At 42.3% G+C, this 17337-nt stretch overlaps 1 protein-coding gene across 1 annotated transcript in view; it reads left to right on the top strand.

Moving 5' to 3' along the window:
* The window catches only part of IGSF10 (immunoglobulin superfamily member 10), a gene marked incomplete at its 3' end in the record, with an annotated part of 34106 nt that overhangs the window by 13602 nt on the left and 3167 nt on the right, over positions 1-17337 (top strand). Inside the window, exons 3-5 of the mRNA XM_080653733.1 lie at positions 138-528; positions 9259-13587; positions 14056-14956. Of these exons, the coding sequence (XP_080509859.1) occupies positions 138-528; positions 9259-13587; positions 14056-14956 (5621 nt within the window). The remainder of the gene's footprint in view (positions 1-137; positions 529-9258; positions 13588-14055; positions 14957-17337) is intronic.

Raw genomic sequence — 17337 nt, 5'->3', positions numbered from 1 at the left:
GCAATTAATTTGCTTGAATTAAGACTCAAACAAGGTACACCCACTGCATCACATTAATCTCAGCATATGTTTTATTGATATGCTTTTCCCTTTTGTGATCATTCCTTTGACAAAGTAAATGTTCTTTTTATTCTTAGGTCTTAAAAATGAGCTATAACAAAGTCCGAAAACTTCAGAAGGATACTTTTTATGGCCTCAGGAGCTTAACACGGTTGCATATGGACCACAACAATATTGAGTTTATAAACCCAGAGGTTTTTTATGGACTCACCTTTCTCCGACTGGTGCACCTGGAAGGAAATAGGCTCACTAAGCTCCATCCAGATACATTTGTCTCTTTGCGCTACCTCCAGATATTCAAAACATCTTTTATTAAGTACCTATACCTGTCTGATAACTTTCTGAGCTCCGTCCCTCAAGACATGGCCTCCTATATGCCTGATCTGGAAAGCCTCTATCTTCACGGGAACCCCTGGACCTGTGACTGTCATTTAAAATGGTTGTCTGACTGGATACAGGAGAAGCCAGGTATCTATACCATTTACTCCTTTGTCCTAATGCAATAGAAGCAACCTGGCTGGAGGTGCTTTACGAGGAAGTGAGGAGACCAAGGTAATTTAGGTGGGGAAAAACAAAGTCTAAATAATAATTCAGTAATGACAAATTCTCATTGTTGCAAAGGTTGATGATCCAATCACCACCCCTGGCTTTTGGGAAATTGGGAAATAATAAATGTGTGTGTGTTATTCTTCCCTACACCATGAGCCATAAAAACCCTCCTCTTCTTATCGTCTTTCTAGTCATTCAGTCAATACATAATTTTTGGAACTCTATTTAAGGTTCTGTATTAGGTGATGGAAATACCAAGGGCACTGTCTCTGCTCTAACCACACTTCTAGTGGGTTACAGAAAAGCAAACAATCAGGGTATGAAATGTCCTTTGATGGGGAAAGGAGAATTTACCATGAAGAATGAAAGATCCATTCAGTCAGCAAGCAGTTATCATAAACCTGTGTGCACCGAGAATATAGGGATCCAGAAATGAACAAGACAGATTAAGGTTCTTGCCTTCGTGGACCTTGCATTCTTAAGTCCATAAGATCATGACTGAAAGGAACCCTTGATTTTATCATCAAAGGGGGATGGTTGTTTACTTTGGAAAGAATGATGAGAGCTGGGTTGCCATATGGGGAAGGTCAGGGGTGAGGGTGCAGTCTACTCTTTGGAGAGGTTTGGCTTGAAGGGAGGGAGGAAGGTGGCAGGCAGATGGAAACGTGCAGTCAAACAGGAGAGGGACTTGAGCACGTTCCAGGTGAAAGAAGGTGACAACACTGCAGAAGGAGCAGATCATGAGCTGAGCAAATGCCCTGAGAAGACGGGGGACAAGAGATCCAGCCGTAGCTGGAGGAGTTCCCTTAGGAGGTAGGAGGAAAAAGGAGGACTGGGTGAACACAGAGGTAGGTGAGCTCCTAGGTCTGGTGGAGGAATCATATCTGATAGCTTTTCCTCCTTCATGAAGTGGTGGGAGGGGTGCCTGAGGGAGGTGGTAGGAAGTGGTCAAGGTTGAAAGCTTGAGAAAAGAGGAAAAGATTTCAAGTTATTGCTGTGAAATATATAAATACATGGCACATACTAGTATACGTATACAGTCATATATGTATGTATGTAGTCAGTTAATATAAGTACTCAAAAGTTAATAAAAAATAATTAACTGAGCATTGTGAGGTATATTAGGCCAATAATCACCCTCTTTTCTTCCCAAGGGGTTTAGAATCTTCTAGGTGAATATACTAAACATATAGAAAAACAATCAGGCTATGATTGTAAAACATCAAACAGTTATATTGAAGATTTTGTTCTATAGGAGCTCAAAGTTAGTAAAAATTATTATGCCCTGACTAAAATGGAGAGAAATTGGGCCAGGGCATGAAAGATACATCGAAAGGAAAAGAACAACTAAGAAAGGAAGAAGCAGGGAGGCAACATGCTCAGTTTGTGCTGGCATTGTGCTAGTTGCTTTTATTCAACATTCATAATAATCCTCAATTTATAGATGAAGAAACTGAGGCATAGAAAAGTTAGGTATCTTGGGCTTGACATTTAGACCCTTTATACCTCAATTTTCTCACCTGCACTATAGGAATAATAATAATAACTGGAAAGAATAGTTAAAGTAGCACGCAAAGTTCTTAGCACAATGTATGACATGGAATATGCATGCAGTAAGTGTGTTATAATTATTTTCTTTACCATCCAGGTCACACAGCTAAACTCAAAAAGCAGAAGCCAAAAGTCCAGATCTTTTTCTAAAATGTATTTGGGATGAAGATACTGCTTTGTACATAAAGGCCGATAATAAGTTTCATGAGGAGGGCAATGAATGGCCCAGTTTTTCTGGCATAGGGTCAGTGTAGATGCAAGGTGTTCTGAAACCAGTTGCGGGGAGTGCTGAATTCTAGGCTAAAATGTTTATACCTTTAAAAAAGGGAGATTTTACAGTGAAGGGTTTTGAACAGTTTCCTACTGAAACGTGTTTCAGGGATCCGCAATCTGTGAGTGTGAGCAGTAGACAGGGTGGACCAGAGTGGGCAGAAACAGGAACCCACCTAGGACGTGCTTGGGTGGTTCACATCTGGAGAATGACAGGTCGAACTGTGAGTGACCACACTTGGATGTAGCTTCACAGATGTTTGAAAGGCAGTAGGAATTGAGTGGGGGTTTCTCAATATTTTTAGATACCATGGAGAGATAAAGGGAAATGAGGAATTAGAAAGAACGACTGGATTTCATGTGGTTGTTGGCTGGGTTATAGGGGGAGAACGGTGAGCAAATAGAGAAAACTTATGTGAGAAATGCAGCAGTGAAAAGAGGAAAGAAAGAAGATGACAGCCACAGGGAGAGAGCTATGTACCCAGACAGAAAATGAGTCTGTGCTCAGATCCTACAAGGTGTCAGACCTCCTTGTCATTTTGCTAATTACATGCTCTGGTAATAAAGTCAGGCTAGTATATATTTTGTTAGCAGCTAACATTTCAGTGGTAGAATATACCACTGTAGGAATCAGTTATTCTGTGTCCTAGAGCCCAGGAATTGGCTCACGACAGCCCATGTGCCAAATCCAGCCCTCACCAAGCTTTTGTAAGAAGAGTTTTATTGGAAAAAGGAAGGGGGAGAAACCAAGATGGTGGCATAGGTAAGCACCTAAACTGCTGCCTCGCACAACAATTTCAAAACTGCAACTAAAAGACAGAACGGACACCATCCAGAACCACAGGAAAGCTGGCTGAGTGAAAATTCTACAACTAGAAGGAAAGAGAAAAGCTCACAGAGAATTGGAGGTATGGCAAAAGGTCTTTGTGCGCGCAGAGAGGAAGGGCGCTGAGAGCCTGGCTGACTTTCTCTGGCGGAAGGGGGAAGGAAGCCCCCGACCGCACTGAACCCCAGTTCTGACTGCACTGAACCCCAGTCCCGGGCAAAACCCCATGGACCCAGGCTCATACAGGGGGAGTCTGGTCTGTCAGGTAGAGAGAAAGGCACCCAGAGACTCGGAGACCCAGGGGAGACCTGGGGAAGCCCCGGCGTGCCAGTGCGCACAAAGGCTGCGGAGGTTGCCACAGGCTTTCCCTAGCAGAAGGGAGTTGGAAGCACCTGACTGCATTGAACCCCAGTTCTGACTGCACTGAACTCCAGTTCCAGGCGAGGCCCTGGGGACCCACGCTCTTGTGGGGGGAATCTGGACTCTCGGGCAGAGACTCGGGAGCCCGGGAAGGCAAAGGACTGGAGGTGTGCGCATGCCAGTGTGCACAAAGGCTGTGGAGGTTGCCACAGGCTTTCCCTAATGGAAGGGAGTCAGAAGCTCCTGACTGCACTGAGTCCCAGTTCTGACTGCACTGAACCCCAGTTCCAGGTGAGCCCCTGGGGACCCACACTCTTGTGGGGGGAATCTGGACTCTCGGGCGGAGACTCGGGAGCCGGGGAAGGCAGAGGTCTGAAGGTGTGCTCGCGCACGCAAGGGCAAGGCTGACTGGAAGCCAAGACTGTCTGCTCCGCCCTGAGACTCCACCCCATCCAAGCTGAGCACAGAGGCTATTGCAATTTGGCAAGTCTAATCCTATAAGGCTGTCTCCAGCACCAAACTTCTCCCAGCATAGACACAGCTGATCCTTACAGCCAACTGGCCTGGAGGTCAATTCCTCCCAGTGATACCAACAACAATCAAGACTTAACTACAACAAGGCTGTACACACAGTCCACAAAGGGGTGCACCAAGAGTGTCTACCTCAGGTTAACTGGGGAGGCTGACCCACTGGGTCATATAGGAAACCTAGCACACAAATCTACCCTACCAACCCAGGGAAGCAGTAAAAATGCGGCATCAAAGAAAAAGATCACAAACGAAAGAAATGGAGGAAAACAAATGACTGGATATAGAATTCAAAACCATGGTTATAAGGCTTTTCAAGAATATCCTAGAAAAGGCCGATAAATATAATGAGACCCTCGAAGATATGAAAAAGGACCAACTAGAAATTAAACATACACTGACTGAAATAAAAAATATTATACAGAGACCCAAAAACAGACTAGAGGAACACAAGAATCAAGTCAAAGAATTGAAATACAAAGAAGCAAAAAACACTCAACCGAAAAAGCAAAAAGCAAAAAAAATCCAAAAAGTTGAAGATAGTGTAAGAAGCCTCTGGGACAACTTCAAGCGTACCAACATCAGAATTATGGGGGTGCCAGAGAAGAGAGAGAGCAAGATACTAAAAACCTATTTGAAGAAATAATGACTGAAAACTTCCCCCACCTGGTGAAAGAAATAGACTTACAAGTCCAGGAAGCTCACAGAACCCCAAACAAAAAAAATTCAAAGAGGACCACACCAAGACACATCATAATTAAAATGCCAAGAGCAAAAGACAAAGAGAGAATCTTAAAAGCAGCAAGAGAAAAACAGTTAATTACCTACAAGGGAGCACCCATACGATTGTCAGCTGATTTCTCAACAGAAACTATGCAGGCCAGACGGGAGTGGCAAGAAATATTCAAAGTGATGAATAGCAAGAACCTACACCCAAGATTACTCTACCCAGCAAAGCTATCATTCAGAATTGAAGGGCAGATAAAGAGCTTCACAGATAAGAAAAAGCTAAAGGAGTTCATCACCACCAAACCAGGATTACATGAAATGCTGAAGGGTATTCTTTAAGAAGAGGAGGAAGAAGAAAAAAGTAAAGATAAAAATTATGAACAACAAATACATATCTATCAACAAGTGAACCTAAAAATCAAGTGAATTAAAAACCTGAGGAACAGAATTATCTGGTGACTATAATAGAATCAGGGGCATAGAAAGGGAGTGGACTGATAATTCTCAGGGGGAAAGGGGAATGGGGGGGTTCAGGAAGAGACTGGACAAAAATCATACACCTATGGATGAGGACAGTGCGGGGGAGGTAAGGGCAGAAGGTGGAGTGGGAACTGGGTGGAGGGGAGCTATGGGGGGAAAAAGGAGAAACAATTGTAATAATCTGAATAAAGATTTATTAAAAAAAAAAAAGAAGAGTTTTATTGGAACACAGTGATGCCTCAGTCTTACATGTCATCTATGGCTGCTTTGGTGCCACAGTGGTACAGTTGAGTCATTGGGTCAGAGAATTATGGTCCACAAAATATAAAATCTTTACCATCATGCCCTTACACAAGAAGTTTGCTGACCCTGGCCTGGAGAACAGCCTGAGCTCTGTAGCCCTAGTGTGTAGCTGGGCACGCTAGGTCTTCCTAATTTCAGCCTCATTTCCTTCCTTTCCAACTCTCAGCCACCCTCCCATCGCAGACACACCCAACCTGTTTTATCTGTAGCTTTCCTGCCTGGAGCACTTTTCTCCCTTTTCCGCCTGATGGACTCCCAGCCAGCAAACTCTGCTCAGCTCTTACTTTTGCTGGAAAGCCTGGTTGTTTTTCCACACCCCACATTCCTGTAGAATAATCATTTCACCACTTCTGTTTGTCCACACTTCTGTTCTTGAATGGACACATTTTATTATATTTATTAGCATTAGATGTCTACCTTTTCTAAGTCTAATTTATCTATCCTGAGCCCCTAGAATGTGCCTAGCACATAGTAGGTCCTCAATTTTTGCTAAACTAAGCTTTTATCAATTAAGTAGCCATTTTGATGATGTTTACAAATGTCCACTACTCATCAATGATCTTAACATGTCCCCAAACTCTTTGTGTATGTATGTGTCTATGTCTATTATATATATTGTATAAAATAATAATTAGCTAAACCCATGAGAGCTAACACCTTTCAGTCATGTCTAATTGATGATAGTCTTACAACCCTTGTGAATCAGTCACATCAACTTCTGCTTTGAAATGTTTTTCATCTGTTCCATGAGATTTGCCAGTTTCCCGTGCCTCCAGTTGCCTTATTTGGTGTTCTTTTGCATGCATGTTGGTAGCCCATTGTAACAGCATCATCTATTTGTATTCTTCCATTCTTAGGTTCCAGACAGCTCCTGGGGTTGCTTTTCTATAAAATACAGATCTGTGGCCATTTCTCTGATAAAAATGTGTTTTACAAATATTAAATTTGTGTCCTGCTGTTTGCTCTGTTTCCATACTTTTTTTACATTCTTAATGACTTCTTGTTTTAATGCCAAAACATAGTGTAACCTTAATAAAAACATTTTAGGTAGAAAATTTAATATATGTAGTCCCAACAGCACATGTGGCTCAATAAAAACACTGCAATAGAAATGACAGTACTTGTATGTGTGCAGGCACTGGTAGCTCTATCAACACTGCCTGCTGTTCAGCTGCCACTGAAAAACACCTTCAGTCAAAAGACATTATCTCAGTTTATTAAAAACATAGTCTTAGAATTAGGCTCTCCTCCCTGCCTCTCTGCCTTCCTAAAATCTTTCCTGAGCATCAGTTGGCCAGGCCTGGGACATATAGAGGAACAAGCATGGAGCATACAGTCTTGTGGGAAGGCAGGCAACTAGACAAGTTGTTGTAATAGCCGGTGATGAGGGGTAGGATAAAAGAAGTGGGAAGTACCAGAACGTAAAGCAGGAAGCCCGTCTGGAAGAAGTGTTGTTTGGCTGGGCCTTGAAGGATGTAAGTAGCTAGGCAGTGATGGGAGAGGGGTGTCAGATACCATGTGTATGGGAAGTGGAAGCAACATCACATGCCAGAGCCTTATGTGACATGGCAGAGGTGGGGAATGGAAAGCATTTCTGTGTGATTGGAACCTAGAATGACAGAGGGAATAGAAGTGATAGAGGGAGTAATCAGATTTGCATCTGGGCAAAATACCTGATGTCCAGGGCCTGCTAACTCTGGTCCAGGTGCTAGCAATAATAAGCAGAGCAAGATATGCACCAAATTCTGTGACAGGTTTTAATTAAGCTGGAGTCTGCCATGTCCTTTGCTATTGCAGGGTCTGAGACCCCAGTCACACACAACTGGTTGGTAAGTGGGGGAGTGAGAAGAGCCTCTCCTGCAGGCTCTAAGATTTCCAGGTTTGCCAGCTACCTACTCTGCATAGGCTTAGGCTCTAAAGAAAGCTAGCTGAGCAGCTAGATCTATGTGGCATTACTTGTCACACTAAAGTACATATTGAGTCTTTGGTCCAAGGTACTTGTTAAGCCTTTGAGAGGACTTGTGCATAAGTGGAAGGTGATGGGACCCTGTCCAGCCACTCCAGAAAGTGAGAGTTTCTAGAAGTCTAGTTCTTCTTCTAGATGTTGTGTCTCGTGCATGAGATGGGAGCTACTGCATGGAAAAGCATGGAAGTTCCCAGTAGCATATGTGTAAAGTAAAACTCTGTACTCTTACCAAGTATTTCAGTGACCAGTCATTTTAAATAGGCTCACCGGAGTGGTCTTTTTAAGTGGCCAGGCATGTGATATGGGATACCTGAAAGACGGGCTTCTATGATTTGTAAAGGCTTGGGCTGTTCCTAGCGCTATAAGACTTTCATGCTTTGGATTTCACCAAAATGTCACATCTTTGAAGGGCTGCCCCATTGCTTGGGTACAATATTCTCCCTCATTAGACCTGATCCTTCTCCAATAGACTCATGCTCATACTGTGTCTTCCTTCACTCTTCCTCTCAGTCACACTCCATGCTCGACCAAATCCTTGCCTCCTACTGATTGGTTCTACTTGCTTCATTATCCCCTGCATCATCTGCTTCTCTACATTCTTTTTTTAAAAATTATCTTTATTGTTGAAAGTATTACAGATGTCTCCCCCGACCCACCTGACCCCCGTGACCTCCCTCTACCTCTTACCCCATCCACCAGTCCTTCACTGACCAAGTTGACACATTATTGTCTGTGTCCATGGGTTATGCACATATGCATATAAGTTCTTTGGTTAACCTCTTCATGCCTTCTCATACTACCCTTCCCTCTGAGATTCAACAGTCTGTCCCATGCTTCCATGTCTCTGCATCTGTTTTGTTCATCAGTTTATTTTGTTCATTAGATTCCACATATGAGTGAGATCATGTGATACTTGTCTTTCTCTGACTGGCTTATTTCGCTTAGCATAATGCTCTCCAGGTCCCTCCATGCTGTCTCAAAGGGTAAGAGATTCTTCTTTTGTACAGCTGCGTAGTATTCCACTGTGCAAATGTATCACAGCTTTTTTTCCACTCATCTACTGATGGTCACTTGGACTGTTTCCAGATCTTAGCTATTATAAATAGTGCTGCTATGAACATAGGGGTAGCTAGACCAGGTCAAGATATCTTGTAATTCAATTATTGTTCTTTTAGGTAATGGAAAGTAACTTGGGTTTTTAATGATATCCAAGGACTTATAATTTATCAAACATGTTATCTTTTAAAGGACAATGAATTTCTATGACTCAGAACATAAAATGAGCAAATAGAACTAAATGACTGTTAATAAAAAAAACTAACAAACATAAGCATGTCATTTAGTTTCCCCAAGTCTTTATTCAACTAATACTTATTGAGTAGCATATATGTATCAGGCACTTTCTACAAGACAGACAAAATCCTTGTGCCTATGAATATAATATTATGGCAGCATATATAGATAATATTTTTTTTAGAAAGCAACCCAAGGAAAAAAAAAGTAGGAAACTTCCTATTAAACATTAAAATTTCCAAATTGTTGTTTTAAATTCTAGTAGAAGCTATTGCTTCAAAATGTTCAAATATTAATGCACAGAGACCACAACCAGCAATAATTCAATTGTCATTTTTCCTAGATATAATAAAATGCAAAAAAGACAGAAGTCTCTCCAGTTCTCAGCAATGTCCACTCTGCATGAACCCCAGGACCTCTAAAGGCAAGCCCTTAGCTACAGTCCCAGCTACAGCTTTCCTGTGTGTCAAGCCAACCATTGATCCATCTCTGAAACTGAAGAACTGGACTATTGTGGAAGACAGCAGTTCTGTGTCCATCTCTCCCCAAAATTTCATGGCACCCTTCGGCTCCCTCATTTTGAATATGACAGACCAGTCTGGGAATGAAGCTAACATGGCCTGCAGTATCCAAAAGCCATCAAGGACAAAATCTATTGCATTCACTGATGGCAATGACTACATCAGGTTAAATACATCATTTTCTACATGTCTGGTGTGTAACATAGATTATAGTCACATTCAGCCAGTGTGGCAAATTCTGGCTTTGTACAGTGACTCTCCTCTGATACTAGAAAGGAGCCACTTGGTCACTGAAACACCACAACTCCACTACCAATATAAACAGATGGCTCCTAAGCCTGAAGACATCTTTACCAACATAGAGGCTGATCTCAGAGCAGATCCTCCTTGGTTGATGCAAGATCAAATTTCCTTGCAACTAAACAGAACTGCCACCACACTCAATACATTGCAGATCCAGTTCTCCAGTGATGCTCAGGTCACTTTACCACGGTCAGAGATGGGACCAGTAAGACACAAATGGACCATGATTCTCAGGAATAATAATACTAAGCTGGAACACACTGTTTTGGTTGGTGGGACCATTGACTTAGACTGTCCAGGCCAAGGAGACCCCGCCCCACATTTGGAGTGGCTTCTGGCTGATGGGAGTAAAGTGAGAGCCCCTTATGTTAGTGAGGATGGACGAATCCTAATAGACAAAACTGGAAAACTGGAACTCCAGATGGCTGATAGTTTTGACACAGGCATTTACAACTGCATAAGCACCAATTATGCTGATGCAGATATTCTCACCTATAGGATTACTGTGGTAGAGCCCTACACAGAACCCTTTCATGAAAATGGGGCTCATCATACCGTTTTCATTGGTGAAACACTTGACCTTCCGTGCCATTCCACTGGTGTCCCAGATGCCTCTATTAGCTGGGTTCTCCCAGGAAACACTGTGCTCTCTCAGTCCTCAAGAGAGAAGCAGATTCTCAATGGCACACTACGAATATTACAGGTCACCCAAAAAGACCAGGGTTATTATCGTTGTGTTGTAGCCAACCCATCAGGGGTCGACTTTTTGATTAATCAAGTTTCAGTCAAAATAAAAGGGCCAAGCCCAGTGGAGCATAATATAGAAATGGATGGATCTGGATTTGATGAGCCTGATCCCACTGTGAACCTGAAGAACCTACCAGCTGCACAACTCCTGACATCTGCTCCAATGGGAGGCGAGGCTGGAAAGCAAGTCTTGAGCACAAGTAAGAAGCACAACTATCGGGATTTCAGACATCGGTGGCGTGGAGACTCAACAAACCGCCGTTTCAGGGAGCATAGGAGGCAGTTCCCACCCTCTGCTCAGAGAATTGACCCACGGCACTGGGCAGAACTTCTGGAGAAAGCTAAAAAGAAGACAATGCCACAGAATCAAGAAAATTCCACCGCGGGGCCACCTCCACTGGTCACCCAACTCCTAAAAATACCTGATGAGGAAGCAGACTCTTCAGGCATGCTTCCTCCAGATGAAGAATTTATGGTCTTCACAACTAAAGTGCTCAGTGTTCTGGAAAGGACAGTGCCTGATGGCTCCAGAAGAATATCTGATAACCCTGTGGCAACTGTAAATACTGGTACTGAAGTCTCCCCAGTTGTCAGTCCACAGTTGCCACCACCTGAAAAACAAATAGATTTTAAACTATCTACTACTATTGAAGCTACAGTCATGTCAAGGAACATAAACCCAACCACATCAAGCAAAATGCAAGATACAAACAACCAACATGTATCTACTGTCTTTCCTCTACTACCTGAGACAACTCGATTTCAGGATGCTGACGACATGGGGAGGAGAAGAGAGCATTTGCAAAGTGCACCTCCAATAACAGTGGGGACGAAGATCAAAGATGACAATACCAAAATGCTTAGTAATGCTAATAGCAAAACTGGCATATTCTTAAGACCAGAAAATGCCACGAATGGTCACCAGCCATCTGTAACAGGAAGAAGTGAACCCAGAAGCAGTTACTTCACTTCTCACGTGACTCAAAAGCTTAACACTTCAAGGCTCCCTTCAGGCCCATACAGTGCTGCTCACTCTCAGTTACAGATCCCTAGGAATAATGCAACTAACACCCCACTGTCCAGACGCTTTGGCAGACGGAGGAAAATTTGGGGGAGAGGGCGAATTATCCATCCATACAGAACTCCAGTCCTCCCATGGCACAGACATGGCTTTGTGAGGCCACCATCCAGGGGGTCTTCTGAAGAGAGTACCACAGAGCTCAGCGCCGTGTGCCTGTCCTGTGCTCCCAAAGAGAAGCTCACCACTCCCACCTCTGAGGGAGCAACCTTGTCTTCTCCAACTTCTTCTCCCATCACCTTCCCCAAAGCTGACATTGCCAGGGTCACAGCAGCAGAGCCTACAACCCTAGTCTACAACCTTAGCCCTTCGTTGCTACCTGATAGCAAAGCAAATGTAGTTATTGAGAAAACACCACCCACAGTAAAAGATTTCAGTGCTGAAAGTACCCAAGTGATTCCACCTGGTACAGCCATGACTCATGCCCCAACATCCGTAACTATGGAGAAAACACATGGAATAAATGTTGGTTACCCAAGTGTGTCTAACATTAGTGAAGCTAAACGAGATTCAATGATTACATCGCCACTTTCGGGTCCTACCACTGAACCATCTATGCCTGTGACTAGAGCCCTTACAAGACTTTCAAGAAGGAAAATTCCCTGGCGTCAGATCTTTGTAAATAACCATATCCAAACAGGGAGCTTAAAGAGTCAGCATACATTTGGTTCACAAGAAAGCACAGCCACAGTGCTTTCTCAGACATCTCCTGCTTTACCCACAGATAACGTTTCCCCCTTTCACTTCACAGCACACTCAGCAAATGTGATGCAAATTCCATCTGTAACACTGGCTACTGCTCTCCACAGCGCGACCCCCACACACCATCCTAGAAGTCTTCCTGCAGTGGAAGAGCTGCCCTTCCCACCCGTTTCCCCAACACTTCTTCGTAGTAGCTCAAGCAAGGAACCCAGTACAAATTTCACGTCAGTGCAAATAGCCACGCTGACAAGTCCTTTTACTGCCCCTGCTCCTATCAATATTGATAAAACCCACGTAACCAGCACAGGAGAAGTACAAAGCAAAAAGGAGCATCCAAGCAGGAAGGACCCAAACAGCTCTGCCAGCCTGAGTTCTGGCTTCACTCCGCCCCCTGCTCCAACCTCAGCAGAAACTGCAGCTGGGCCCAGTGTCTCTGCTTTCACTGGTCCCCGCCTAGAAAACACCAAGAGAATGGCAGGCACAATTGATCTTTATCCAAGAACACTTAATAGGACAGATGTAATTGAAGAAGCATCCCAAGAGACTACTCAGACTTTGAAGAGCACAACTGCTTCTGAAAGCACTTTGTCCAGCACACTGCACCAGAGGACCACAGCCAGGAACACACCCATTGGACACCTAGCCGTGCCACCGCTCCTAAGCAGCAGTGCCACTCCAGTGCCAGTCTCCTCCTCCCCTCCCTCGAGTAATCCAAACGCAGTTACTAACAATGTGGCAACTCCCCTTTTCGGGAGGAAGACAAATACAATGTTCCAGCTGCCCGAACCTCCAATTCGCAATGCTAATCCACAGCAATTAGCAGCAGAGGTTACAACATCTCCCAAGGCTCATCCAAATGCCAAGTTCACATTTGGAACCACCTACTTTATCTACTCTAGTCTGGTACCTTTTACTCCTATGCCAGCACTAACAACATTTAAACCAGAGAATTCTAAATCGTCTCCTTCTCTTAGGTCAGAAAACCACTTTTGGAATAAGTCCTACCTGGTAATTGCCCCAAAAAGCAAAAAGCCAGGAGTGAGCATGTTGCCTACTCCAGGCTTGCCAGAGGACAACACTCATGCTTCAAACTGGGACCTACAGAAGACTGCAAAAAGTGGCTCTGATAAGACACCGGCTCAAAAAGTAACAACTGAACTTCTTCCCTTTGAGCCTTTGTCTAGGAATATATTCGAAAGGCCCAGAATAGTTGGAGGAAAGGCAGCAAGTTTTACTGTCCCGGCCAACTCAGACGCCTTTCTTCCTTGTGAGGCTGTGGGAAACCCGCTGCCTACCGTCCACTGGACCAGAGTCTCATTAGGTATTTAGAAGTTTGTCTTTTTTAGTTAAGAAACAAGGGAAAGAGTGTGTAATGTTTCAGGGTTACACACCCAAAGAATCAGCTTTAAGTTTCTCCAAAATACTGAAACTATTACTATACTCATTTGACATTTGCTGCATGGCCTTCTTGCTCATTAGGTTTTAAAACATGTTAACTAGAAACATTTTTTTGAAATGCTCTTAAAGCAGATCCAAATAAATATGATTTGAAAAAGAGGTAATTGTCATTTTATTGAACCATTGGGCTTTTAAATGAAAGCTATGGGGATTAAAAAAAATTCTAGGAATAATTTTAGCAATGTGACGACTAGGTATCCTAATTTTAAATGTATTTGTTCTCAGTAGTCTAACAAAAAAGATAGCTTTTCTCTTGAGACGTCCACTTGAACAATCTGTTTTCTATCTAAACTTTGATGACCTGTGGCTGTATATTTCTTTCTCCTTTCAGGACTTGATTTGTCTACAAGGAAACAGAATAGCAGGTTCCAGGTGCTCCCCAATGGCACCCTGTCCATACGGAGGGTGGACATTCAGGACCGGGGACAGTACCTGTGCTCAGCATCCAATTCATTTGGCAAAGACCACCTTCATGTCACCTTGTCCGTGGTTTCCTATCCCCCCAGGATCCTGGAGAGACCTACCAAAGAGATCACAGTCCATTCCAGAAGCACTGTGGAACTGCAGTGCAGAGCTGAAGGTAGGCCAATGCCTAAGATTTCCTGGATTCTCCCAAACCAAACAGTAGTCTCAGAATCATCCAAAGGGATTGGGCAGGCCCTGGTGACATCTGACGGAACGCTGGTCATCCACAATCTCAGCATTTATGACCGGGGCTATTACAAATGCATGGCCAGCAACTCCGCTGGCCAGGATTCACTGCTGGTTAAAATGCAAGTCATTGCCGCCCCGCCTGTCATTCTAGAGCAAAGGAGGCAGGTCATTGCAGGGACGTGGGGTGAAAGTTTGAAACTGCCCTGTACTGCAAAAGGAACTCCTCAGCCCAGTGTTCACTGGGTTCTCTCTGACGGCACTGAAGTGAAACCACTACAGCTTATTGATTCCAACTTGTTCTTATTTTCCAATGGGACGCTGTATATAAGAAACATAGCCTCTTCAAACAGGGGCACTTATGAATGCATTGCGACCAGCTCCACTGGCTCCGACAGAAGGGTGGTAATTCTCACAATGGAGGAGCGAGAGACCATCCCCAGGATAGAATCTACATCCCAGACATGGAATGAGGTGAATTTTGGGGACAAATTACTACTGAACTGCTCAGCCATCGGCAAACCCAAACCCAAAATAATCTGGAGGCTACCATCCAAGGCTGTCGTGGACCAGTGGCACAGGTAATCCACACCTTTGTGTTGATATTACCTTCTTTATCTACTTAGCTGTACAACTTCTGAAATGGAAAAGTGATACAGTGAGTTTTAGACAACAGTTTTATTGAGCTTAGACTCTACACACAAATGCAACTCTCTCTAAAGAGGCCTAATTCTTATATGTATAACCAACCTTTTACCTGCCTAACTCTGAAAGCCAATTTCTTATTGAGTTTATATAGTTAGGAACAATAAAAATCACATTTATTTTCACAGTTATGACAATTTTAAAATGGTAACTGTGTAACAGTATGTATTTATAATCCCTTGATCAAAAAAGAGAATTCTTTCAATCAGTCAAGGTCCTTTATTTCACTCTTCAAATTCTCCTGTTAAACATTTTAAATTTGAGTATGATCTGTGCTAATTGCATCTGTCTTAAAATTGCGAAGCACTCTCTGAGTCACAGCATGAAGACCTCCACAGTGGAGTATGGTCAGGACGCCATCGCTCCGATGCCCTCAGACTCGCGCTTTCTCTAACATTCTGTTACACGCTTGTGGACTCTGATTTTCATCTGATTTTCTATAGAGTTTAAACCATCTTTGAAAAGTAATAATTATAGCTTATGATCACTAATTTTTGTCATTTGCATGACTTTATGCAATGATTTTTATAATATGACAAAAAAGATAGGAATAAGTATATTTTATATATTTGCTTTTCAAAATAGAGAATACCATGCAGGACAAATTTAACATAATAGATATGAATTTATATTCCTGCTGAGAAGTTGAATAGATTTTTCTAGTGGCACAGTATAAGTTAGTATTGAATGCTACTAATGAATTTAATTTGTCATCTTTAATTCAAAAGTAAATGTTAACTTTCAAGTTTTGCAAATAATAAGTCAAATGTTAATTAAAATTAGATTTAAAATGAAAAAATACTGAGCTATGAAATGTAAATTTCAGAAGTGATATATTTGCTTACTATATGTATAGCCATCATATATTTCCAATGCTTTATCTGTCTTTGCATCTAATGTAACTCAGCATGTTTCTTTCTTTTTTGCTTTCAAGTAGTTATAAGTGTTGCACTAATATTGAATGCCAGTTCTCTTTTGTGAAATTAAAATATTTAAATAAATTCCAAGGCACACGGGGATACATCTTAAATTGGTCTGCTGCAGGTGATGAAGGAAATACATTAATAACTAAGTTTAGAGCAGTGGCTCTGGGACTTTGCTGCACATCAGAATATTTTGGAAACTAAGACTCCAAATGCCAAGGCCACATTCCACACCATTTAAATCAGAAACTCCAGGGACCCAGGCATCAGCATTATTTCATACTACACACTAATTTTAATGTGCATCCAAGTTTGAGAATCAGTGCTTTTAGAAAGGATTAGGCAAGAATGATAGCAGGTGGCAATGTAGCATAGTGTACAAAACATGGTTTGAGAACCAGCTCTGGGACCAAAGTAAGTTACGAATTCTCTCTAAATATCAACTTTTAAGCTGAATAGTGGGGGAACTTCTTAAATATTTTAAAGTACTAGTAAATGTAGAGTTCCTGGAAAGTTCCATTTCCTTTATTAAGTGTACCCATTATGATTTCTACCTTGGTTTACATACCAGAAAAGTTTCTTCCACACTTGAAAAAAAATTGCAAAAAATGTCGGCTTGGTTTGTAATGTTCTACTATAATACTCTCCATACTTAAGATACATTTGCTGGAAAATACAAAATGGCTTGAGGCTGTTTAACTTAGTTAGCAGTTACGCTATGAGAGATTGTCCATACTTTTCTCTTCAGTTTCACCTGCCTGTTTAGCTAATGTTGCCAAAAAATTGGCAGAAAAAAAAAACACCCAAAACACCAAGATTTCCACCTATGGGTGTTAATCATGTTTTTAGTACCAACTCAATATCCACCGGCCTTTCTGAAAAACTAGATTTCATTTTAACAGGAAAGATCTGCCATCTGGGGGTTCATAGTGGTAATGACAGGCTGTGTAGTTGCTTCAGAGAGAAAAAAGGTGCTCTATATAGAGTCCAACCTAATGCAAGGACCTGTCGCTTTATGGCCACCCAAAGGGCAGACACTACAGCAAGCTTCTAATATATCTTACACTGGCATTTTCTCTCTTTATAACAAAGTAGAACTTATTTAACCAAGTAACTCTAAATGTTTTGTAACTAATATCTCCCTAAAAAGTATAACCTGACATCTTTTCTAATAAGAATGAAAGTTTTTTTACTGACATCTTATAGAATAACTAGTGGCCTGGTGCACAAACTCGTGCACATTGAAAGGAAATTAATTAGAAGAAATATTTTAATATCGCTATGCATCCTTTCTTTATAATAGAAGTGTCAACCTAATTCATGATCGACAATCA

The sequence above is a fragment of the Plecotus auritus genome, assembly GCF_963455305.1.
Source record: "Plecotus auritus genome assembly, chromosome: 2".
Taxonomy (NCBI): Eukaryota; Metazoa; Chordata; class Mammalia; order Chiroptera; family Vespertilionidae; genus Plecotus; species Plecotus auritus.
This window is presented reverse-complemented; position numbering and strand designations above follow the sequence as displayed.